This window comes from Notolepis coatsorum (genome assembly GCF_963971535.1).
Source record: "Notolepis coatsorum genome assembly, chromosome: 6".
Taxonomy (NCBI): Eukaryota; Metazoa; Chordata; class Actinopteri; order Aulopiformes; family Paralepididae; genus Notolepis; species Notolepis coatsorum.
The window spans coordinates 34,103,958-34,131,937 of NC_140170.1; the positions used below are offsets into that span (position 1 = coordinate 34,103,958).

Here is a 27,980-nt window from a genome sequence, read left to right on the forward strand (position 1 = left end):
TGGCTTCCCCTGTTATTTTACCCACACGACGCCACTGGTATTGAGCTGTACTGTATTGTACCCATTCTGCAATCTGTTAATAACATTTTCAATCAATCAATCACAAATGTAACAGTACTGTATATCTGTATGTCATAAATGTCATGATTAGATTATATGAGTAGATTCGATTCTTAAATCTGTATAGCCGTATGTTGTGTATGTCATAAATGTCCGCTAATGTCGCACCAGTAACACATAGCGAGAGTGAGAGAGAGAGAGAGAGCGAGAGAGCCCCCCCCCCCTCATCCGCATGCACAGTAGTGCACCGCACGGTACAGGCCCCGATGCCCCGCCCACGCACAGTAATACAAGCCCCGACGCCCCGCCCACGCACAGTACAGGCCCCGAAGCCCCGCCCAGACATTGGGCAGTGCGGCTCTGCAGATTTACCCTATTGGGTATTTTACCCGGGTCGGCGTGGTTTTGCAAATTCACAAGTTCTCCACAATGTTACTTATAATTATGATAAGATCTTCCCCTTGAGGAGGGGAGGTACAGGTATGGACAGGGTAATAGAAGAAAGACACAAATATAGGCAATAAAATAAAATCGGAATATAAAAACATGAGAAAAAATTAACAGTGTAAACAATATAATTAACTGGCATGATATACATCATACATTATAGTCTGTGCAGGTTTTGGTGGTTAAGAGTCAGACACACTTAGTGGTCAGTCCTAATAGTTCTCAAATTCTGCAGCCGTTGCTACTGGCAGCAGTCCACAGTCTCGGTTGTGGAGCCTGATGGCCGCTGGCACGAAGGACTGGCTGAGCAGTGTCAGGGGGGGGGATATGATTCTGTGGCTGAATGTGCTCCTCAGCTTGGCTAGCTCCTCATAGTGGGGGTGGGAGGGGTTCTCCAGGATAGTGGCCAGCTTCCTTCTCATCATCCTCTCTGCCACCACCTCTAGACCACCAACTCCCACTACGGAGCTAGCCTTCCTCACCAGCTTGTTCAGTTTGTTGCGGGGCACTTCTTGCCTTCTGTAGGTGGCACCCGCTCGAGTTATGGCACAAGTCGGAAGTGTATAGGGTGAACAGGATAAGTGACAGTGAAACCGGTCTCATTTGACATGCCCTGAGTGGGAGTTGAACCCCGGTCTCCCGCGCTGCGGGCGACATCGCTGACCGCTATACCAAGAGGGGTAATGGGGTCTGGATGCCTCTGGGGAGTGAGTTTACTTGCAGTACCGTTTAACATCCACAGCCACTACACTGTCCATCGTGACTGTGGATAGACACGCAGTACCTCCATTACACTCACCCCCCTAAACTCACTCCACCCAGGGCATCCGGGTCACTGGGCACCACTCAAACCGGTCTCATTTGACATGCCCTGAGTGGGAGTTGAACCCCGGTCTCCCGCACCGCGGGCGACATCGACGACCGCTATACCAAGAGGTTAACTCACCTCTTGGTAATCGGTCTGGATGCCTCTGGGGAGTGAGTTTACTTGCAGTACCGCTTAACGTCCACAGCCACTTCACTACACTGCCCATCGTGACTGTGGATAGACACGCGGTACCTCCGTTACAACAGCACAGTTCCTTGGGGGGTGGTGGTGTTGCTCACCCGTACATCTGACTGACTGCCCTGCAGTCTGATGTACTGTGGTCTGTTGGTGATGTAGTCAGTGATCCAGGCCACCAAGCAGTCCTCCAACCGTATCACCGTGAGCTTCTCCCCTAGCCACAAAGGCTGGATGGTGTTGAAGGCGCTGGAGAAGTAAAAAAACATGATTATCACTGCGCTGCGTGGTCCAGCCGCATCGCCATGAGCTTCTCCGCTAGCCGCAAAGGCTGGATGGTGTTGAAGGCACTGGAGAAGTCAAAGAACATGATTCTCACTGAGCTGCGTGGACTCTCCACTGTCTCCAGGTGCATGTAAGATCTGTGCAGCATGTAGATGATGGCCTCTCCAGGTGCATGTAAGATCTGTGCAGCATGTAGATGATGGCCTCTCCAGGTGCATGTAAGCTCTGTGGAGCATTGGAGACGATGGCATCCTCCACTTCAATGTTTACCTAGTATGCAGAGTCAGACTAGAGGGGGTCTAGTAAGTCACACACTAGAGGCTTCATGACATGTGACGTCAGAACAAATGGCCTGTAATCCTTGATGGTGCTTGGGTGTGATAGAATAGAATAGAAATAGAATAGAAATACTTTAATCATCCCGAGGGAAATTTGGCACTACAAATCGCTCACAGTAAACATTTAGGTAGACAAACAAATCACGAATAAGAATAACAAATGATTGCCTAAGAATAAAGAATAAAATAAGCCTAAGAATAAAATAATAATAATACGATCAAAACAAAATACGGTCCGGGATTCACATTTCCTATGTAATGTATGTACATTCTAATATAAATATACAGTAAAAATACAGCGATCTACATTAAGTGTAATATTGACAATGTTGTTTTAAAAGTAAAAGTCTGATGGCTGTCGGAATGAAAGACTTCCTGTGCCGTTCAGTGCTACATTTTGGGAGTGTTAGTCTAGCACTGAACATGTTCCTCTTGTCAGCCAATATGTATAGTGGGTGGGAGGGGTTGTCCCTGATGGCATGGAGCTTAGCAAGGCTCCTCCTTTCCGCCACCACCGCTAGAGAGTCCAGCTCCACCCCTACCACGTTACTGGCCTTCCTGACCAGCTTATCCAGCCTGTCTGCGTCCCCCGCTCTCAGTCCGCTGCCCCAGCAGGTCACAGCGTACAAGAAGGCGCCCGCCACCACCAACTCGTAGAACATCCTCAACATCCTTGTACAGACGTATAAGGCGCTATATAGATAAAAAATGTATGTAGAGTAATCTTTTTTTTTATATAATACACACACATAGCTTTTAAAAAGGTGCATAATAAAAGTATTGCATGCATGTATCTCCTTTCTACTTCCCATTTCCCCACATGGAATACATCTGATTGGATAAATTACACGCTGGTGCTCTAGTGCGACATCTAGTGGCTGAATGATATCTATAGCACCTTTAATTACATGTTATCACAAATATTAATATCCAAATGATGAGACCCAAGGAGTTGCAACATGCACTGCCTCTGGTGATTGCACCAACTCAAATGTAGTTTGGTGAGGAGTTCCCAAACCTACATGGTAAGGACCCAACACTTTGAATGCCATCTATGAATATTCTCGGGTTTACCCGCGGGTTCAAAATTTTTTTTTTTTTTTTTTTTTTGCGATCTGAAATCATATTTCATCAACCGAGTCTACCGTTGGAAATTCAGCTGCCTCAGGCGCTCAGATGTGAAAAAAGCGCCCCCCTATCGTCTCCCAGATGGTAATTCACCCTTTTGGATTGAACTCAATGAAAATGAATGAGAAAAAAACCCCGGAATCCACGTTTTACTTCTCACTCATGCAACCGCCGTCGACCAGTTTCACTCTGGAGTTTCAGAGCAGCGGGATTATGTGTTTTTACACTATACTCGGTGGATCAATAAAAATATCGATTTTTTCGAATGGCGATCAGGAATTGGAATAAACCATGTGGATACCATCTGATCTCAGGTAAGGAATCTATGTTACCAGTATTAGGATAATCAGACTCGTTTTCACAGAGATATAAGCTTTTATGTGATTATGTGTTATCGCTGTTTGACTGTGCGCGCCGTCAGGAAATAGGAGACTCGATTTTCGACTCGCCGCAAGAGCGTGCATGCGTACACATATACTATCGATAATCTAGCGTTTATTTGAAAACGATTCATGACATGGCCGAAAAATTACAACGTTCTAGAATATTCCAGTAAAAGGCGATTATCATGGAATGTCTTCATTTCTCCATGAAAACGAGTGCTTTTCAAAATGCTAGAAAACGGAAATGAAGCGATAAAAAACCAATCTGCTATGACAATGTTGACTGGAAAATGTGTCTTTGATAAGCGACGGGCAGATTAGACACATAGCCATAATTCAAAACATAGATTAGGCGATATTAACGCTAACATTGAAGTGGCCCTGGGCATTCAAGGGACTAATAAGGAATTAAACTTGGGCTCTGAAAGTGTTAAATAGATATAAATAGATAGACAGAAACGTTTTGGTGTGCAGTGGTGACAGTTATTGTACTCAAAGTTATTGTACTGAAGCACTGTACAATTTCGAAGTACTTGTACTTTACTTGAGTACTTTTATTTTAGGGAACTTTGTACTTTTACACCACTACATTTCAAACGAAATATTGTACTTTTTGCTACATTTATCTGAACCCATCAATTACTATCTGCTTTGAACAAATTTAATTGATGACAAAAGAAGTTATGAAGACAATGTTTTTTTCTAATTTGAAGCCTGCCAACTTCAAGAGGATGTAAACAGAGCCAGCATATCTGGACCACATGCCACTTTAACATAACCTTTAGAGGTCGGTGGGTTGAAGTGTGAGTGCTCCTGGGCACTGGACTACACACACGTCATATAGAATATGTACCTTTATTAGAATATGTTACCACCTCTCGGTAAAATAACCCTACTTGGTATTGTATTTCATTTTTTTTTTACATTACTTTGTTTTGGTCTGACGTGTGGGTTGGAGTTGAGTGGGGATAGTGGAGAAATAAGTTATTAAACTCAAAGACAAAAAAGTAAACTAACCACAATACCAAGTGGGGCCATTTTGCCTAGAGGTCACTGTTTGACGGCATTACAGATTTTACTAAAGCATATTTTTTATGGTTAATGTCAACATTATTTTCTAAACGCAATTTCTTGGATTTGAACCATTTTCTAAACATTTGTAACAAATTATTCTAGAGGCCATTTTCCTTTGCTGAAACTGGAATTTAGGAGTACCGCTGGTAATATTGTACTCTAACCCGGTGGTCAAGTTCGCAGACGATACAACTGTGGTGGGCTTGATCACCGATGGGGACGAGTCGGCGTACAGGAGGGAGGTCAACAACATGGCACAGTGGAGCGAGGATAACAACCTCTCGCTCAACATCGCCAAAACAAAAGAGCTGGTGGTGGACTTCAGGAGGGGGAGGAAGACGAGTTGGCCCCCATCACAATTGGAGGTGCTGCTGTGGAGAGAGTTCAGGTTCCTCTGAGTCAACATTACCGAGGACCTGAAATGGGACACCCATGCAGATCAGGTGGTAAAGAAGGCCCAACAACGCCTCTTCCACCGGAGAAGACTAAAAAAGTTTGACATGGGGCCTAGCATCCTGCGTGCATTCTACAGGTGCACCTGGTACGGGAGCTGCACTGCTCACAGCCGCAGAGCAATACAGAGAGTTGTTAAGACAGCTCAGAAAATCTGCGGCTGTGAGCTCCCCTGTATACAGGACATTTTACAACAACCGGTGCATCAGCAAGGCCCGGAGGATTATAAAGGACCCCAGCCATCCCAACAACAGCTTGTTTCAACTGCTGCCTTCCAGGAGGCGTTACCGCAGCCTCAGAGCCAGGTCATGAACACTATCTAACAATTATGATTTTACTGTGTGCTTTTATGTATTTTTATTTTTATTTTATTGACATGCTGTAGGTCGAGGGGGCAAGACCCAATAATTTTGTGAATATGTGAATGTGATAAGATGCAACAATAAAACTGAATCTAATCTGCATCTAATAAACAAGTGGTTACCATGTTACTGTCGCATTGCTTTTATTTCAAACAGCGTTCACACAATACACTTTATTCTGGAGGCACATTCACATCAAGTGCTAAATAATTGCATGCATGGTCAAATGTAGGCTACAGTTCTATTGATGAAATGCAGTGCTGACTGTAAATGAAAATATTGCTTCAATATTTGGCACAGTTGGAAATATTATATAATATGATCAGGTATATTGATTCTGAAGTTCGATGTGAGGCAAGAAATGCAATATAAGTTAGTGTGGGTAGGCCTACAAGGTAAAAAAAAAGAATTCAAAAGGCTGATTTGCAGTCAGCAGATGTTTCTCGCGACGTGTTCACGTTCAAATCTAAGTTACAACAGAACAGCACAATTGCACAATGCGATGTAGAGAAGAAAATGTATTGGTTAACAGAGAAAGATCTGTAGAAAAAAGGGGGGTTAGTATACATTACATTAATACATGTTCCCAGAGAATATAATAATAATAATAATAATAATAATAATAATAATAATAATAATAATAATAATAATAATAATAATAATAATAATAATAATAATAATAATAATAATAATAATAATAATAATAATAATAATAATAATAATAATAATAATAATAATAAATAATAATAATAATAATAATAATAATTCACTCACTTCTGCATTATTTTGTGTTGAATACATGATGTTCAAATGCTGTTCAAATGATTGATAATGAAAATGTAACGGTGTGGAAAATGCTGGCCTCACCCTGCCCACGCTTATCATATTGTAGCGAATTCAGGGAGCAGCCAGGAATCAAACCCGGCACGCCCCCAGACCACAGGCGACAGCACTAACCAGTCCGCCCCCGCTCTTCAGCCTATCAGCTACCTCACACCTCTAGGCGCACGTGTTTCCGATGGCCTCACGGTCCACCATCCCACTGCTGACACCAATGTAGCATATTCAGGGGGCAGCCAGGAATCTAACCCAGGTCGCCCAGACCACAGACGACACCACTAACCGGTCAACTAAAGGGTATGACCCATTAGCCAAGGGCTAGCGAGTTGGGGCATCCATGGTCGTTACAATAATGATATCAGATTATTAACTGGGAACCATCATAACTAAATAATAAATACTAATGTTTAGATAGTAGTACACTATTTACATTGATACACCAACATCTGAAGTACTTTTATACTGCAACTTGTACTGCATTGTTCAAATTGAAACCCTCGCCCACCTATCAAGACTTTGAAAAGAAAAAAATACCATATTAAATTATCTGTGTTCCCCCTTGATCTTGAACTGGAATTACATTACACCTTAAAATCGCCATTCACTTCCACCCGTTTTAAGTAGTGTGGTAGTGAAAGCGTTAACCCTTTGTAGTGTGGTAGTGAAAGGGTTAAGACTTTCTGTGCCCCAGGAAGGTTCAGTCAGTATTTGTGAACACGCACCACTCTTTCCTAAAGCTAGAAATACGAGGGAGAACCCTCTCTGAACCCTCCAAACTAGGATGTAAGATCTGGTGCTGCTTCATAGAAAATGAATGGGGCTCTGACTATGATGAGGCCATAAAATGTTTGCGTGAGCTCTTACACCCAGATTAGGTTTTAATTCTGGTTCAGACCTGCTAGCAATGCTAGAGGATAAACCTCATTTGGGAAAGAGCTCACGCATTGTCCTATGGCGCAGCCCCAGGTTTTACATCCCAGTGACATCCCGGATTGGAGGGTTTCCTCTGTGATCTCTAGCTTTAGGAGATAGTGATCTGTGTTCTGACTGAACTGTCCTGGGGCACAGGAGTGAATTCCTAAAATGGGTGGCATTCAAGGGGAATGTGTGTGGGGAGGAGGCAGGGAGCAGACAGAACCCACTGCCATTTGAAACCCGTTCACTTCCTTCCTTCTCTCCTCCATCTTTTTCTGGTACAAAGGAATTGGACACCAGGCAGGCTAAAGCCAGCAGTAAAAGTAATTGAAAGGACTTCGATGAATGAATGACTCATATCAGGGGTGCCACTGGTTCAGAGTCCAATGCCGGCCTCTGTCCACATTCCCCTTCCCTTCTTCTCCCTTGTTTTCATTTGTCGGGTACTGTGCCACTAGAGTGACACACAGCTATCACTCGGGTTCCAGAATAATCTAGGAAACTGCTTTAAGATCTTGGAGAAGCGTGGGGTTTTCTAGGTTGCACAGAGAGGACTCACTCTACCCAGTCTCTCACCGTGAGTGCTGCGCTTTGCCAGCACTACCAATGGAGCCAAATCAACTTACTCTTAATTACTCTAGATTTGGCCAAAGGGTAGTTTCTACCAGCGGAGCGAGTTTACACAGACTTCTCCAACTCCGTTACACAAGCACTGAAAACCAGAGGGGATGGGCATGTCTGATCTCTACGCATGTTATTCTAACAGCACAGTGTTCCTGACAAGCAATGGATTGGGACGGGGCCCCATACAAGGACACACGTGAGGGGTTCTTCTTACATGTTGGCCAAGCCGAAATGTCCAAAAATCGCTATATCTTCAAGAAAGGTCTCCAGTAAGGTAAAGGTTAGGTTTAGAAACAACTTTAAAGTGGAAATGATGACAAGTTCTGGCTTTGCAGCTTGGCCAACAAGGGCGTGACCCGAGTGCGGGGAATGAGAAGAGGCGAGCGTTTCACTCAGAACCAGAAGCACAACACCGGGCCTGGTTGTTGGTGACCGGGAGAGGACTAGGTCCGGCGTAGGGGGTGCCACATGGACACGGGTTTCCTCAGAGTTGCCAGCATCTGGTTCCAGTGGGTGATGCCCATGCCACTGGCCTCTGGGCCGATGATCACGTGACCCACGTTTTCGCCTCGCCCGTCGTCCGTGGCCTCGGCCACCGTCACCCTCAGCGACAGCTCCTGCGAAGAGTTTGATTTGATTTGATTTGACATTTTCTTAAATACAAGACTTATTTCCATTGTGGTCCTTGGTCTCAGACAGACAAGCAATACAAAACATTACCATAAATAACAATTTGACAAACTACATAGACCTGAACATTTTAAATGCAGTACAAACGTAGCCACAGGCAACAATGTATCAGACACCATTTTCATGCATTTTAAAATCTAGTTTTTGACAAATTCCAATTTGTGGCTCCTCAGAATTTAAAAGAACATTTGCCCATATTAGTTTTGAACCTTGGAATACGCAGCAATGCTGGCTCTGGTGTTATGTTTCTAAGTTTCTTTAATAGTTGTCATACAGAAGTACAGAATACTTTTATACAAAATGCTTCTTACTGTTACGCTCCAGAGACTGTGCAAGACAAGATAAGTATGAAATAAAGTAACATAGTATAGCATGTAAATTAGAAGTAAAAAAATGAGGCCACAGTGTTGAGTATAGACATATGTACAATGTTCGATGCAGAATAGACGTAACTGAGTTACCATATAATATACAATACTGTGCAGTGTACTAATATACAATACTATATAGTGCAAGGCAGAAATGGGATGAGGTGCAATTTAGGTACAATTTACAGTAGGTGTACGAGTTGTAGTGCAAATCCTTTATCAATAAATATAAAGTGTGTTTGTGTGTGGAGAGTGGGTGCTGCATTGTGTTGTTTGTTTAAGTGAGTGTGGGTGTGTGTGCTGTGTGCATTTGATGGTTGTTGCATAGTGTTTATTGTTCGTTTAGCAGCCTGATGGCCTGGGGATAGAAGCTTCTTCTGAGTCTTTCTGTGCTCGCCTTAAGACTCCGGTATCGCTTGCCTGACCGCAGCAGTTCAAAGAGGCAGTTGTTCGGGTGGCTCGAGTCCTTAATAATTCTCTTAGCCTTCCCCCTGCACCGCTTGTTGTAAATGTTCTGGAGGGTGGGAAGCCCCCCTCCAATTGTGCGTTCGGCTGAACGTGTCACTCTTTGTAGTCTGCTACGGTCTTGTGCAGTGCTATTCCCAAACCAGGAGGTGATGTTGCCAGTCAGGATGCTCTCTATTGTACATGAGTAGAAGTTCCTAAGGATCTTCTGACTGACTTGGAACTTCCTTAGGTGCCTGAGGAAGTAGAGGCGTTGTCGTGCCTTCTTCACAACACTGTCAATGTGTGTGGTCCATGTCAAATCCTCGGATATGTGGGCTCCGAGGTACTTGAAACTGTTCACTCTCTCAACCGGTGCCCCGTCGATGCTGAGGGGGCTGTAGTCCTTGACCCCCGACCTCCTGAAGTCCACAATCATCTCTTTTGTTTTGCTGACGTTCAGGGAGAGGCAGTTCTCCTGACACCACTGTGACAGATTCTCTACCTCTTCCAGGTAGGCCCTTTCGTCGTTGGCAGAGATCAGGCCCACCACTACTGTGTCATCAGCAAATTTGATGATGGTGTTGTTGTTCCGCTGTGCTACGCAGTCATGTGTGTACAGGGAGTAGAGGAGGGGGCTGAGAACACAGCCCTGGGGGGCCCCGTTGTTGAGCGTGATGGATGAGGAGGTGCAGTTGCCTGCTCTTACCACCTGGGGTCTGCCCGTCAGGAAGTCCAAGACCCACTGGCAGAGGTCATAGTTCAAGCCCAGGTCCCTGAGCTTGGCTATGAGTTTGGAGGGGACTATGGTATTGAATGCTGAGCTGTAGTCGATGAACAGCATTCTCACATAGTTCCCCTGCCTCTTGTCCAGGTGTGATGCTGCTGTGTGCAGCACATGGGCTATGGCTCCTCCGTGGACCTGTTGGGGCGATATGCAAATTGCAGAGGGTCCAGGTTGATGGGGAGGGAGGAACAGATGTAGCCCTTCACTAGCTTCTCAAAGCACTTCATGGCTATGGAGGTGAGGGCTACAGGGCGGTAGTCGTTGAGGCAAGCGGGCGTAGATTTTTTGGGTACAGGGATGATGGTGGACTTCTTCAGACAGGTGGGGATGACAGCCTGTTCCAAGGACAGGTTGAAGATGTCAGTGAATACCGGGGCCAGTTGGTCGGCACAGACTTTTAGGACGCGGCCGGGGATGCCGTCCGGTCCTGCTGCCTTCCTGATATTCACTTTTTTAAAGATCCGTCTCACCTCATGCTCTGTTACCCTGAACACTGAGTCTCCATCAGCAGACCCCCCCCCCCCCCCATTGCCGTGGTTTGTAGGCTGGTGTTTTTATTCACAGCCTCAAACCTCGCATAGAAGGAATTGAGATCATTTGCTAAGGAGATGTCACTGTTCAGTTTGAGGGAGGTGCCTTTGTAATCTGTCATTGTTCTGAGGCCCTGCCACATGCCTCTAGAGTCAGCCTGTTCAAACTGAAGTTCAACTTTATCCCTGTAACGCCGTTTTGCCTCTATTACTGCTCTCCTGACGTTGTATCTTGCCATCTTGTGTTCTTCCATGTTGCCTGTCACCAGCCCGGTGTTGTATGCTGATGTGCGCACTTTCAGAGCCTCACGGACGGATTTGTCTACCCAGGGCTTTTGATTTGGGTAGATTTTAATTGTGGTGGAGGGGATTGTTTCTTGGGTTGGTGTTATGGGTGTTATGAGTTGGTGTTTGTGTGTAAGTCCTGGACACTCACTTCACATCCCTGCTCTGCACACACACAACCGTGTTGCATCCCATACGAGAATAAGGTATAGTGAAACTATTTTTAAACGGTAATGCTATAGTGATTGAATCTAATCTAATCTAATTCATATAATATTCCACTATATAAATACTATGGTGAATCACTAACAGTATTTCTGTGGTAAATCCTGATAGACTTTTGCTGGTCTTCATCCTCTTAGCAGTTGTTTGTATTGAGCTGTACTGTATTGTACCCATTCTGCAATCTGTTAATAAAGTTTTCAATCAATCAATCAATAGTGTATGAAAAAAAAACGAATACTATAGGTTTGTACAAATATAAATTTTGTGTGGGATGTCATTCTGGTGTACATATTACTACATGTATATAATGTGGAGAGTGGTATGTATAGTACGTACATGGCATAGTCCAGTTATAGGTATAGTCTGTTGTGTGCTGTACTGTGAAGCCCTGTTGCCAATGCATCGGCATGCACCATTATGTGAAAATCCAATTGCATCAATCTGTAAAATGTATTTTATGTTTATTTTCTTTCATTATTTTTTAATCATAAAGCTGTCAACTGTAGTTGCATTATTGAATTGCTACTGATTGAAACAGTCCTCTCACATAATGTATAATCATTCTGCATCACATTGAATCAAAATGAAAGAGGGTGAAACGGTATGATTTTATGATGCACTGAATCTCATCCTGAATCACAATCTAACTGAATCATTGTGGGAATGAATCATTACTTCTAGGGATGCACCGATTTTGAACCAATAGATAACCGGAAAGACATTTTCTGTTATGGCCGATAACCGATATTTACCAAAATCAATATGAAATATGAAATAGGCGGCACGGTGGTGTAGTGGTTAACACTGTCGCCTCACAGCGATAAGGTCCAGGGTTCGATTCCCTCTTGGGGACCAGGTTTCCGCGTTGCCAGGTACCCAGGTGGGGTATCTCCCAGGCCTTTCTGTGTGGAGTTTGCATGTTCTCGTGCTCGCAAGGGTTCCCCCCCCCCCCCGATAAGAGAAACCCAATGGAAAAACATGCACAACAGATTGCATGTGTGTCACTGCATGCCAAATAAAGACTTATTATTATTTATAATAATTATAGATTATTATTATGATGCGGTCTGTGCGCTCATCAGACCGATGTTGATAAATAGAAATGAATGATTTGATACGGATCTATTGTGCATCCCTTATTACGCTCCTGCCGTGCCCGTGGCTATCGGCTAGCGGGCGTCAGTGTCACCTGCAGGACGAGGGAGGGCACGGAGAAGATCATGGCCTCGTTGAAGATGGGGTTGGTGTCGTCTCTCTTGGTGGACGTCTTCTTCTTGCTGATCTTCCTGCCGTCTTGCAGAAGGTACACTTTGACAAACGGGTCTGACAAGGAGAGTGGAAGAGTGAGTGTGTTTTATGGTGGCCTTATATCCAATTGTATGTTGTAGGCTTCTAACGCACACACGCACGCAGCGTGCACGCACACACACACACACACACACACACACACACACACACACACACACACACACACACACACACACACACACACACACACACACACACACACACACACACACACACACACACACACACACACACACACACACACACACACACACACACACACACACACACACACACACACACACACACACACACACACACACACACACACACACACACACACACACACACACCCCTACTTCTTTCTTCCATTTAAGAAATGGAAAACTTCAGGTCTGTTGTATCACAACCTGAGCTAGTGTTAATCATTCACACATTCACATGGGATATCAAAACAAATATATCAGTGCTTCTCTTAATACACACAGATGTGCATGTAGAGCTACACTGTGATTACTGTACTATATTCAGAGCTATATTGTACTGCACTATATTTAGACCTATATTGAGCTACCTCAACGTACCAGGAAGACTAGCTCGACGTCAAGGCGTCCAGCTAATGGGGATCCTTTTAATAAACAAATAAACAAATAAATAAACCTCCTGTTACTTGCTACTGTACACTAGTTTGATTGCTGTAATCTTATCCTATTCCTGTATTCTTTGTACTATATTCAGAGCTATAATCAGAACTACTGTGATGTTGCTGCTACTCTACACTACTTTTATCCTATTCTTCTATTTGATCTTATTTTAGTGATGTTGTCGCTGCATGGTCGACGTACGAATTTCACTATGTATGCTGTAAGAAGTATAGCGATGTGGTACAACAAATCTGAAGGAATAGAATCTGGAGTCTGAAATCACAGAGCATGAAATGGTCGATCGATTAGTGAGGTTATACCGATTGTACATGCGCAATTGACCTGTCTCAAAACCCTGCCCCTTTTCTTGATCCTCCAATCACAACTGTCGCTTACCTCGGACAAACCAAGTTTGTCCGAGGTAAGCGACAGTTGTGATTGGAGGATCAAGAAAAGGGGCAGGGTTTTGAGACAGGTCCATTACCCCTGTATACATTTAATGACACCGCTTCAGTCCGTGACCTTTATCGAGGCGCTTTTATTGTGGCACTCGTTGCTTAGCCATTCAGAGTGACCGATGACTGAGTGGTTACAGTTTGCTCCTCATCTTGCCATGAAGAGGGTTTGTTCTTTTGGAAGTTGATTAGGGCTGCACGATTAATCGATTTTAAATCGAAATCGCGATTTGGAATGATGCAATTATCAAATCGCAAAAAAAAATATATATATTTATTTAACCAGGAAGTCCCATTGAGATACAAGATCGGTTTGGGAGAGGGAGGTAAGGGGTTTTAGATTGTGTGTTGTGAAGTTTAGACTTCAGAAAGGGAGAGTAAAGTACAGAAAAAAAGGTACCGTTCGGTACCGGTATCGATTCCCAGGTAAAAAGAAACATTTTCAGGCTCGGCGTCCCAAAAAGACCCACCGCGTAGGCCAGATGCAAGCCGCATTTTACAATAAACCTCTGTGGGGCTGCTTGAAAAAAATTATTATAATCGCAAATGTAATCGCAATCGCAATATCTGTCAGAAAAATCGCAATTAGATTATTTCCCAAAATCGTGCAGCCCTAAAGTTGATGCGTGGTGTTGTCAGGGTATGTCATTGTGTTGCTAATTAAAGGGAAGATCCACCCTAAAACAGAATGCACATTCTGTTATTCCACCTGACCTTGGACAGCTCAGTCGATATCTGTACAGACAACTGTCTCCCTAAGCTGGAAATCAGAGCATCAAGACTCAAATCTGATGTCATCAAGTGATGCAAATGTATTTTGAGCCGTTACATCCAAATGTATTATATTTAAATGTAGGGGTTACAGCTCTGAATCCCAAAATGTACACATATTCAAGTAAAATCACCATGGGTGAACTGTCCCAGGGTAAATGCTAGATCCCACAAGCCGGAAGGACATTTTTTTTTTACAATTATTTTTAATCTGTAGGTAGTGGGAGTGGTTAAGGTTAGGGATAAGATAAGGGATATGTTTATAAACAACATTTATACATTTTGATTACATTACAGATTCTACCTTTAAGGAAAGACTTTCACTTATATTCACAAATCGAAACTGAGCTGTACAATATTATAGAAATAACGTGTGAATTCAATTTTTAGGGTTGATTTCCCCTTTAAGAGGAGGAAGGAAAAGAAACTCTACTTATATGGCGCCTCTCGTCTGCAGCGGGGAAGTCTCCAAGATCTTCACCGGAAATATTATCAAAAAGAAAAGAGCAAAAGAGGAAGGAAGAAAGACTGTCAGGTTTTACACTGTGTGGGTATCAAACAGGAAGAAAGACTGTCAGGTTTTACACTGTGTGGGTATCAAACAGGAAGAAAGACTGTGAGGTTTTAAACGGTGTGTGTATCAAACAGGAAGTAAGACAGTCAGGTTTTAAACTGTGTGTGTATCAAACAGGAAGTAAGACTGTCAGGTTTTACACTGTGTGGGTATCAAGCAGGAAGAAAGACTGCCAGGTTTTAAACTGTGTGGGTATCAAACAGGAAGAAAGACAGTCAGGTTTTAAACTGTGTGGGTATCAAACAGGAAGAAAGACAGTCAGGTTTTACACTGTGTGGGTATCAAATAGGAAAGAAAGACTGTCAGGTTTTAAACTGTGTGGGTATCAAACAGGAAGAAAGACTGTCAGGTTTTACACTGTGTGGGTATCAAACAGGAAAGAAAGACTGTCAGGTTTTAAACTGTGGGTATCAAACAGGAAAGAAAGACTGTCAGGTTTTAAACTGTGGGTATCAAACAGGAAGAAAGACTGTCAGGTTTTAAACTGTGTGGGTATCAAACAGGAAGTAAGACAGTCAGGTTTTAAACTGTGTGGGTATCAAACAGGAAGAAATACTGTCAGGTTTTACACTGTGTGGGTATCAAACAGGAAGTAAGACAGTCAGGTTTTAAACTGTGTGGGTATCAAACAGGAAGTAAGACAGTCAGGTTTTACACTGTGTGGGTATCAAACAGGAAGTAAGACAGTCAGGTTTTAAACTGTGTGGGTATCAAACAGGAAGAAAGATTGTCAGGTTTTAAACTGTGTGGGTATCAAACAGGAAGAAAGACTGTCAGGTTTTAAACTGTGTGGGTATCAAACAGGAAGTAAGACTGTCAGGTTTTAAACTGTGTGGGTATCAAACAGGAAGTAAGACAGTCATGTTTTACACTGTGTGGGTATCAAACAGGAAGAAAGACTGTCAGGTTTTAAACTGTGTGGGTATCAAACAGGAAGAAAGACTGTCAGGTTTTACACTGTGTGGGTATCAAACAGGAAGAAAGACTGTCAGGTTTTAAACTGTGGGTATCAAACAGGAAGAAAGACTGTCAGGTTTTAAACTGTCTGGGTATCAAACAGGAAGTAAGACTGTCCGGTTTTAAACTGTGTGGGTATCAAACAGGAAGAAAGACTGTCAGGTTTTAAACTGTGTGGGTATCAAACAGGAAGAAAGATTGTCAGGTTTTAAACTGTGTGGGTATCAAACAGGAAGAAAGACTGTCAGGTTTTAAACTGTGTGGGTATCAAACAGGAAGTAAGACTGTCAGGTTTTAAACTGTGTGGGTATCAAACAGGAAGTAAGACAGTCATGTTTTACACTGTGTGGGTATCAAACAGGAAGAAAGACTGTCAGGTTTTACACTGTGTGGGTATCAAACAGGAAGAAAGACTGTCAGATTTTAAACTGTGTGGGTATCAAACAGGAAGTAAGACTGTCAGGTTGTAAACTGTGTGGGTATCAAACAGGAAGTAAGACAGTCAGGTTTTAAACTGTGTGGGTATCAAACAGGAAGTAAGACAGCCAGGTTTTAAACTGTGTGGGTATCAAACAGGATGTAAGACAGTCAGGTTTTAAACTGTGTGGGTATCAAACAGGAAGTAAGACAGTCAGGTTTTAAACTGTGTGGGTATCAAACAGGAAGAAAGCCTGTCAGGTTTTAAACTGTGTGGGTATCAAACAGGAAGAAAGACTGTCAGGTTTTAAACTGTGTGGGTATCAAACAGGAAGAAAGACTGTCAGGTTTTAAACTGTGTGGGTATCAAACAGGAAGTAAGACTGTCAGGTTTTAAACTGTGTGGGTATCAAACAGGAAGTAAGACCGTCATGTTTTACACTGTGTGGGTATCAAACAGGAAGAAAGACTGTCAAGGTTTTAAACTGTGTGGGTATCAAACAGGAAGAAAGACTGTCAGGTTTTACACTGTGTGGGTATCAAACAGGAAAGAAAGACTGTCAGGTTTTAAACTGTGTGGGTATCAAACAGGAAAGAAAGACTGTCAGGTTTTACACTGTGTGGGTATCAAACAGGAAAGAAAGACTGTCAGGTTTTAAACTGTGGGTATCAAACAGGAAGAAAGACTGTCAGGTTTTAAACTGTGTGGGTATCAAACAGGAAGTAAGACTGTCCGGTTTTAAACTGTGTGGGTATCAAACAGGAAGAAAGACTGTCAGGTTTTAAACTGTGTGGGTATCAAACAGGAAGAAAGACTGTCAGGTTTTAAACTGTGTGGGTATCAAACAGGAATAAAGACGGTCAGGTTTTAAACTGTGTCGGTATCAAACAGGAAGAAAGACTGTCAGGTTTTAAACTGTGTGGGTATCAAACAGGAAGAAAGACTGTCAGGTTTTAAACTGTGTGGGTATCAAACAAGAATAAAGACTGTCAGGTTTTAAACTGTGTCGGTATCAAACAGGAAGAAAGACTGTCAGGTTTTAAACTGTGTGGGTATCAAACAGGAAGTAAGACTGTCATGTTTTAAACTGTGTGGGTATCAAACAGGAAAGAAAGACTGTCAGGTTTTAAACTGTGTGGGTATCAAACAGGAAGAAAGACTGTCAGATTTTAAACTGTGTGTGTATCAAACAGGAATAACGACTGTCAGGTTTTAAACTGTGTGGGTATCAAACAGGAAGAACGACTGTCAGGTTTTAAACTGTGTGGGTATCAAACAGGAAGAAAGACTGTTAGGTTTTAAACTGTGTGGGTATCAAACAGGAAGTAAGACTGTCAGGTTTTACACTGTGTGGGTATCAAACAGGAAGTAAGACTGTCAGGCTTTAAACTGTGTGGGTATCAAACAATGAGATGATATCATCTAACGGCGAAGAAGGACTCTTAAACTGTGTGAGTCAATATCTATATTGTTATTATCTGCATTGTTTACCTTTTTCTTATTATCTTTTTTTATTCTACCTATTTTATGCTAATTATATGTCTATGTAATGCTGTGAAGCACTTTGGGCTGCAATTCCTATATGAAAGGTACAATACAAATAAAGTGTATTATTATTATTATAAAAGTTTAAAAGGAAAAACGAAAAGGATTTATAAAAAGAGTAAGAGTTAAGAAGGACATCCCCTCCCCCCTCCCCCATGCTGCTATGACGCCTGAATTCCCCCAAGAGGATCAATAAAGGAATATCTTAAGAGAGGAGGAAGGACAGGGCCAATGATATAGTGGTAAAAATTAAATGTGGATTCATTATTACATCCAGTTGATGAAGATTAGCCAACAACCACCAATATAACATACGTAATAAGTATATATAATTTATCTTTTTAAGACATCATTTTCATGTAACTATAATGAAGCTGATTCTACTTAACCATCTTATATACTATGAATTTTGATCATAAGGCAGCATTTCCCGTCCTGGGGCCAGGCCTGGCATGTGTTTTTGTGATCAGTGATCAGATATCGTGTTAACTTTCATGGTTCTCCTTTATCGTCGTTGTAATTTTGAACATTTTGTTGTGTCAAGGACTTCCAAATTGATACACATAAGTCTGACATTTGTTAAGATTATGTCTCAGGGATTCTCATCTGGCAAGACTTTTGTTGTTAAGTCCAGAATTCCATAGCTGTCTATACTGTAGTTGAAAAGGTAACAGTGGGGAGGGTGAATTATAATCAGATCAGAATGCTAATTTATTCTCTCATTGGACTAACTTATAGTCAATGAAATAGTGGAGTTCAACTATTTCCTATTTTTCTGGGGACCCCACTTTGAGAACCACTGTTGGAATAATTCACATTTGTGGTATAAATATGTGTGCTGTCTTTGCATTGTGTGTGTGTGTGTGTGTGTGTGTGTGTGTGTGTGTGTGTGTGTGTGTGTGTGTGTGTGTGTGTGTGTGTGTGTGTGTGTGTGTGTGTGTGTGTGTGTGTGTGTGTGTGTGTGTGTGTGTGTGTGTGTGTGTGTGTGTGTGTGTGTGTGTGTGTGCGTGTGCGTGTGCGTGTGCGTGTATCCTGTTAGAATGTTGTGGTTAGTGTAGATAACCAAGTCAAATTCTCACGTGTACTGGTGAATAAAGTGATCCTGATTGTGACTTTTCTGGACTAATACACTACTGGACACTTTCCTCTATGGCTGTATGCACTGCATGCAATGCTGCTAAAACATGTCCTTCAGGTATTGGACGTTACGTTGTGGATGTGGTATGTACAGTTTACTGTCTATTCATTGGATGCTTTCTACTATCCTGTGAGGTTCTAGTGTCCTTGCCTAAATTCCTGTATATTTAATTGTATAAAAGGTTTCTGATTCTCATGCAATCTCATCACATTGATTGCACCAGACGTATAGGGGCATTTCATGGGCTTTCATATTATGGACAGATAGAGGCAGACCCACAATGATGGGAGTGTTGACCGGTGCTTTAGAAGAGGAGATATTCACAAAAAATGACAAAGCATGCGCGGCAGAAACAAAGGTGAACTCTCACTTTCTCAAATAACTTGAATTTCCTCTCCTGAGATACGGCTTTGAGGGTGGGGAACAGCAGAGAATCAAACTCCCCTCATTTAAAAGTTGTTTACCTCAAATTGACATCACCCTCTTCCCAAAGCTAGATGCAGAGAAAACTAGGCTTCTATAAGGAGGGATTTCACCGTCATTTCGACCCAGGTGAAAATGTCTTGAAATAAGTAAATCTATCTAGGGTTCTCTCTTCTGATTGGATAAAGTGGAAAGGGATACCAGGGGGGGAATTCTGTTTACTGCAGAACGGAGGGACTTGGAGACCCATGTTACTGACCAAACACTTTAGATCAGTGATAGCTGTCAGAATGAACAAAATAAATACCACTTACAGCACCTTTAAGGTTAGGGTTAAGGTAAAGGTTAGGTTTATAAATAACCATAACCCGGGACGGCCGCGTTGCACCGCAGCGCTGTACGTGGTGCGCCACCCTGGCGCCCCCAGATGTTCTTCTAGGTTTAGGTTTTTACATTTACTTTATTTGTTCAAGGGGGACAGCGTACATTAATAAAACATTTAAAAACCGTAAATGCACCCAATTTTTGCCAAAAGGCACATTTCCATTGGCAGTCCCCCTGCCAGAAGGTTAGTAAAAGGGTTAGCAATACAAACAGAATAAAAGCGAGATAAATAACATTAGAATAAAAACACAAACTAAATCACATAGTAGAACATACAATAGGGATAAAGTGCACAATACAGTCATGGACACAAGGACAGAGCACATCATGACTTCTGCCATGGAGTCTCACCTGCAGTGGTCTTGCCGTTGGTCCACACTAGGTTCTTGGCCTTGGCCACAACCACGGTGAGGCGCTCCGCTGTGGGCAAGTAGCTGAGGGACAATAGAATCTCTCCTACCGCATCCACTGCCTACAGGGACAAACAAACACAAATAACATACAAAACAGACATTTTACATTTTTGAAGGAATCATCCCAAAGGTGTAGCTACGCAAATTTTTGACCAACAAATGATGTCTTTCATCAACTCCCCATTATGAGACAAGAAGATCTGTGTTTGTTTCATTCGTGTGTGCGCCACTAACATTTTAACACATTTTCTTGTTTAGTGTTCGGTACAAACTAACTTAGCCGCATTAGCATAATCTCAAAAGTGCAGTAAGCTACTTTATTGCAACTTCAAACCGGAACAGTTAATCATGTTTTGTGATACAAAAGTAAACCGTACAGTGTTCTAGTTTATAATATTGCTAAATTAAATTAATTAAACAGATAGTTCCGGTCCTTGATAATGATTGTCTGAGCCGTGTTCAAAGCTGTTGTAAAATACTCTATAGAGACACACCTGTGACAACTGTCACCATTCCAAATAAATGCATTGTCTACATCAGGGTATAGGGCTGGCCGATTAATCGATTTGATCGATTAATTCAAATGAATGATTTAGGACTTTTAAATATATATATATTTTTTTTAAAGAGTCACCTTTTATTTTACAAAAAGTGATGTTTGGTGAAAGTTAGATTTGCACTTTATTAATCCCAATAAGGAAATGCATTCTTGATCAAGAGGCACCTTTTATTTGTTTTAAGTGAAGTTTGGTGAAAAAGCTAGTTATTGCACTATTAATCCCAATAGGGACATTCATCTTTGTTTGATCAAGAGTAACCAAGAGTAACCTTTTATATATATATATATATATATATATATATATATATATTTTAAGTGAAGATTGGTGAAAGTTAGGTTTGCACTTCAATCCCAATATGGAAATTCATCTTGGTTTGATAATTTTTGTGTCAAATAAAAACAAAGCTTATTTGAATGATTTTCTTGGCGTTTCTAGTTTTTAAGAGACATTTTTTTATTAAAATCGTAAATTGGATGTGGTGTGAAAAAATCTGAGATTTTATTTTTAGGCCATATCGCCCAGCCCTACATCAGGGGTCGCCAACCTTTTTGAAACTGAGAGCTACTTCATGGGTACGGAGTCATACGAAGGGCTACCAGTTTGATACGCTCTTCTGAAATAAGAAATGTGCTCAATTTGACTTTAGTTATATATTATTATTATTATCAATGATAAATTATACTCATCTTTGTGAAGACACTGATCACCTTAAATACTAAATATACATTACACAGTAATTGATCATTATTCTATCTATCTTCTATCCCCAGGCCATCAGGCTGCTAAACGAACAATAAACACTATGCAACAACCATCAAATGCACACAGCACACACACCCACACGCACACACTCACTTAAACAAACTACACACTGCAGCACCCACTCTCCACACTTTAGATCACACAAACACACTTTATATTTATTGATAAAGGATTTGCACTACAACTCGTACACCTACTGTAAATTGTACCTAAATTGCACCTCATCCCACTTCTGCCTTGCACTATATAGTATTGTATATTAGTACACTGCATAGTATTGTATATTATATGGTAACTCGGTTACGTCTATTCTGCATCGAACATTGTACATATGTCTATACTGAACACTGTGACCTCATTTTTTTTTACTTCTAATTTACATGTTATTTTATTTCATACTTATCTTGTCTTGCACAGTCTCTGGAGCATAACAGTAAGAAGCATTTTGTATACAAGTATTCTGTACTTCTGTATGACAACTATTAAAGAAACTTGAACTTATTATAAAGTGTTGTCTATATACCTTTTCATTCGAATTCCATTGCTAGGGGAACAGCTTTGTCCTATGTTTACTTCCTGTCAGATACTGTATTATCAAACATTGCAACAGGAAACACAAAACGGGCCATTTAGAATGTTTATATTGTCAAGTTGAAAAGGTCAGATTTGCATTATAATAATTCTCTGTCTCTGTCTCTCTCTGTCTGTCTGTCTCACATTCTTCAATTTAGTTTCAGGTAAGTATGACAAGATTTCAGGTAATCGGGTAAGTATAGGACACTTTGTATTATGTTTCAGGCATTCTATTGTCTTAATAACTGTAATTCATTGCAATAGGTATAGGTATACACAATTTTAGGTAGGTATACACTTCAATCCATTTAAGGTTTTCGTTACATTAATCTTTCTGCCTGTCTCTGTCTACACTGTCCAGATAGATTCCTCAATGTATCTCCATGTTGCTATATCTAATTGCACCGACCTTTTGTTTAGTGCTTGAGGCTCTTTAATCAGGCGCAGTACCTGACTGTTAACATACGAGCTGAGATCTCTGTGAGGCATTTTGGCCAGAAGAATTTGTTGACACCATGCAGTTCACCTGGATGTTGTTTTCCTCTACGGCAGGGGTCAGCAACCTTTTTGACATGGAGTGCCTGTTTGAAATATAGTTGTAACTAGTGTGCCTCAACAATATTCCATGCATCGTAATTTTTTTCTTCTCATAATCAGGTATTTTTAATGATATTTTTTACATTATTACATCATTATTGTTATTGTTATTATTAACAATATTATTATGATGGTTGTATCAACCCTAAATCTGAGTTGGGGGGGGGGGGGATGCAATGCAGACAAACAGCTGCATACAGTGCGACCATTTCACTCACATTTGCCCATTCATTTTTGGACACATCACACATCATCGGTGTGTGTACTGTACGTGTGCTGTCATAGCTCCACCTACAGGCCTAATGGAGAACACCAGGATGTGAATGGAGGGTGAATGTGAGGTATATCGTGTAAATAAGTTTTGATTGATCGCAAGACTACACTGTAAACAAATAAATAATAATAAGTTACCAGAACTTAAAAATGTTGAGTTCAGTTACTGTGCATTAAGGTTTTCAGTTTTCAATCCATAATAAGTTAACAGAAAAATAAGTACACAACCACATTATTTCAACCTAATAAAACTATGTTTATTGTCATTGTTTTAAGAACCAGAGCCCGTGAGCGGATCGGCGCGGGCGAGAAATCCGCTCTTCGCTCTAGACGGCTTGTTCCGCTCCGCTAATCGCTCATGTTGACCCCGCCCCCAAGTCGCTCTCCGCTCGCTCACCGCTCACCTTGAATCGAGCGCTCCCCGGTCCCCGCTCCACATCGCTCTGCATTTTTTTTTTTTTTTTTGGTGCATGATGTAAATTTGCTTGATTTGACCAAACTACAACAGTCTACACCCCCTGGGCCCCTTAACAATTGTTTGTATTGAGCCGTATTGTAATTGTACCCATTCTGCAATGTTAAATAACGTTGTTTATAGCTCTACTAAGCGATGATAGCTAGCCTAGCCACAATGCTATGGTCACTGCCATTAACGTTAGCATGTAAGCTAACGACAACAACAATGGCGTCATATACTTTTTCTAACAGGATGTGAGTGACGGTTCACCCTTCTCATTGGTTGAAAATGGCCTTCATGTTTGTACATCGCCATCTGTTGCTTTGGCATTGTACTACATGTATATTACATCAGTGTTAAACCACTGTGAGCGGCCCGGAGTGGATTGGAGCGGAGGAGAACTCTCGCTCCGGACGTCGCGCCGACCCATTTTAAAACCCACTCCGTCGCTCACGTCAAAACCGCCCGCTCCGCCCCCCGCGCCGCGCCGCTCACATGGCCTGTTAAGAACACAAGTTGACTTGGTAATACTCACATTTTTAGTACAAAAAATGGCTTTTAACATGTGCAATGTTCAATGAAATAGAAAAATAAATAATAAAAATAGTTGATTAATCCCACTGGTCACAATGGTGACCGTAATAATGTTTTTGTTATAAGGCTCTGCAAATGTTACTGAATGATGTAGCAATGTATTTCCAGCTAAATTGAAATAATAAACAAATGCAGGCACGCGTGCCTAGGGTTGCCTACCCCTGCTCTACGGCATCGAAATGGTGTCAACAGCTGGTATGTTGACAGTCAGGTTGCCTACTGTGCCTGATTGAAGAGCCTCAAGCACTAAACAAAAGGTCAAATCCAGCCCAATGTGCTCAGATGGCCGATGGGTCGTGCTTCCGACAAGGGGAGATGGAACAAAAGCTCAGAGGGGGCTGGGAGGATGTGTACAGAACACCAGTGTGGAGGGTGGCTTGCTGATGGAATCCCATAAAGTGGACAGACTGAACCTCATTAGTGTACTTTTTCCTGGATGATTTGAGTCTGCCTGAACCAGAACTACTTCCAAAGCAATTGCTGTCACTGCATGAAGGAATCGGGTTTGGTGTTTTTGTAGGCTATGTTGACAATAAGAAAAACGATTTAATTACACCAGCCTTATCCTATAAATCAATTAATCGATTATTCACACCCTAGTAGCGTGCCCTCTATGCTTCGTCACTGTTCTCTTGACACTTGATAATATTATATATACTGTATATAGGACTCCTTGCTCAACTACTATAGGGAGGTGTAGTCTGACGTCACTTTAGTTTCCTGCACGGTCCACCCGTATAGGGATTAATCATTGGGAAAATGTATTATCGGCTATTAATTCTGCCTCATGGACATTGGCAAGCTTTCAATTTTTGCACAAAATGAGTTCCCTTCTATCACTAACATTATTGTTTAAGCATTCTTGGTTCAAATAAAGTTATATGTAATTATTTTACGATTAATTGCGAATTGTTTCATGTTGAGCTATATTGTGGATCAGTGGCGGCTCTACCACTAGGGGCGCTAGGGCGCCGACCCACCTGCTGGCCAGCTGCTGTTAAATCAGAGAAGAAGACAATACAACTTTTTCGTTTTTGTGTTTTATAGCCCTATAAATAATATAAACATGTTTAAAATTAATAATATTTACTCATTTTAAGTATGTTTGTATTTCCAATGCACAATATAACGTTATTATCTAAATTAAAAAAACATCGTTTTCCAGAGCAGGAAGTGACATCACGTTTTTTTTTTTTTTTGTATTTCTCGGCCCGGGCTATACGCGATAGCGCTCTGAGTGCGCGTCACAGTTTGATCGCTGTCTCCGTCACAGCCAATCAGTGCATACGCCGTTGTGCGTTGAAATATGACTATTATGTTGGAATCCGAGCGCGATTTGAAGCGGTCTAGAAAGCAGCGTGAACTTCCGTGAGAATTTCCATAGCCGCATTTCGCGGAGACGCTCTCTGATTGGCCGACGCCAGTATTTTTTTCCATGGCAGAATTTCACAGAGACGATCTCTGATTGGCCGAATCCAATTTCTAATGTTCCAATTCTAGCTTCTTGCTTGGTTCCTGGTACTAGGACTGTTGTTTGTCTTAGAGCGTGCCGTGCCGTGACTGCAAGTTCTTTCTTTAGACTGTTAAGCTTAGGCACTCTTTCAAAGTTGGTTAAGGTTAGAGTTTGTCTTAGAGCATGGCGATAGAACGCCAGGTAGTTTGCAGTCTGTTCGAGCGGAAATGGACAAAGGAATGTACTTGTTGAGTGTTGTGCTAACGTCGACGAGCTCAGCTGAGCTAACACTTGGCTAACAAGCTATATGGCGGATTATACACGTTTCCTGCCCTGGACGTTTCAACTAAACAGTGAGTCTCTCTCTCTCTCTCTCTCTAACGTTAGTACTAGTACTAGGCTGGTGCGGGCTAACTGGCTATCGTTCTGGCAGCTAACGTTAGTACTAGTACTGTACTAGGCTGGTGCGGGCTAACTGGCTATCGTTCTGGCAGCTAACGTTAGTACTAGTACTAGGATGGCTCATTGATTTAACTACTGCAGCTCTCTCGGATTGAAAATACGTGGATTATGGCTTGTTCAATATCGTCTATGTTTGAATGAATGAATGAGAACTTTATTAACAGATTGCAGAATGGGTACAATACAGTACGGCTCAATACACACAATTGTTAAGGGGATGCAGACCAGAGAAAGACGTTTGTCTTGTTTACATCAGGGTCCCAGATTTTCGATTCATATCGATAGTTTAATAGCTAGCCTTGGCTTGTTTAACAATATGCAAAATATGTGTACAGCCCTGTACTCATACTGAAGTTATTCTTGGTATATAATAGGTCTGATTGTGTAACGAATCGATTCCACGTCGCGCTGTGTGTGAGAGAGAGAAGGAGAGAGGGAGAGATCTGCCTGTGTTTGTAGACGGGCGAGTTTTGTTTCTAACTTTTCTATTTATATATTGTGTTTCAAGTTGTGAATTAGAGTCTAGACTATACTTTATTTGACTGGTTGTGTGTTGTTGTAGTAACAGCTGAGCGACTCGTTCATAAGAGCCGATTCATTGCAGTGAGCGTGAGCTCACGTCTTGCCATGAGTGTTGCGTGGTACTGTACTGTACTGTACAAAATATTTGGTATAGCGCCCCTAGTGGCGAAGTACCCAGCGGCCGCTACTGTTGTGGATGAATACACACAGAAAGGTACACCATGTCAATGTTCATGCTTTATTTGTTTTAAACGAGACGATTTATAAATGTGTCCATTGGAAATACATTGCAATTTCAAGGGAGGCGGACCGGTGTTCTGAAAAATTCTACTGTTCCTCGAATTCTGCTGCCAGCGCTCCTGAATTCGGCAGAACACCGGCCGGAAACACCAATGACGTAACCACTACACCTCCCTATTTAGGTTACAGATAGTGAGTCGAGTACTGTTGTGTGTCCACCAGGGGGAGACAGACACCACCAGCCTTTCTCTTCCAAAGGTCCATGGCCTTCTTACTGGGGTGTAAGTATTACTCAAGTATTGTATTTAAGTACTACATGTATTTGGTGTACATATACTGTATGTGTTGATTTCTACTTCTGTATTTCCATTTAGGAGGACTTTAAAATATTACTCCACTACATTTCAAAGCACTACATTTATTTTTTTTGTTTAATCTATAAAGATTAACGTAGCAGCTGAGTGAAACTAACTTCACATTGCACACAAAATAGATTTAGTTTCAGTCAGCTTGTAAAGACAGGAGATTGTCCCAATAGTCTTTGCATTAGTTTGTGGCTAACTAACCAGAGCTGTGGTATCCAGTCTGAAAAACAGCATGGATTGAGAAAGGACAGATAACCGACATTGGTAAGTAGGAAATCAAGGATCAAAACTTGAGTGGGCCTGTGCCCTTACAAAAATGTATCATGTTATGCATAACCCACAGTGCCACTTTTGTAGCCTACTTAAATATGGTATAATCCAATTTAAACCATGATACCGATGGTAATGTGGTTTCCATCAATTCTTGGTCACTACCATCATCGTAATACCAATAATACCATAATACCTTTTTGGAAATACAATGACTTTTTTGTAAGAGTGATTAAAGAAAGGCTGTATGCTCTCTGGATCTCTTAAAGGTAGAATCTGTGATGCCGTCAAACAACGATCCCTATAGGCAAAAGAAAAAAGCCCCTCACAGTTGTGCACTTTGTACTGACTACAAAATATATATAGGGGTGTAACGGTACATAAAAACCACGGTACGGTACGTACCTCGGTTTTGAAGTCACGGTTCGGTACGGGTTTTCGGTAGAGTGGGGGAAAGTTTGGCTTTCCATGTTCCACTCAGGGGTGATGTAGTGTGCAGTAACTAATTGTACTTGTAGGGCTGTCAACGAATATTCTATATTGAAATTAATAATCGACTTGTAAAATAAAATAAAAAATAACAATAATAATATTAGATTGTG

The 27,980-nt window shown here is 41.7% G+C and overlaps 1 protein-coding gene across 1 annotated transcript in view; it reads right to left on the bottom strand.

The window, feature by feature from the left end:
• Positions 1-8,355: 8,355 nt before the first annotated feature.
• syt12 (synaptotagmin XII) overlaps positions 8,356-27,980 on the bottom strand; it is a gene marked incomplete at both ends in the record, with an annotated part of 46,266 nt that continues 26,641 nt past the window's right edge. Inside the window, 3 exons of the mRNA XM_084315522.1 lie at positions 8,356-8,529; positions 12,431-12,564; positions 20,189-20,309. Of these exons, the coding sequence (XP_084171648.1) occupies positions 8,356-8,529; positions 12,431-12,564; positions 20,189-20,309 (429 nt within the window). The remainder of the gene's footprint in view (positions 8,530-12,430; positions 12,565-20,188; positions 20,310-27,980) is intronic.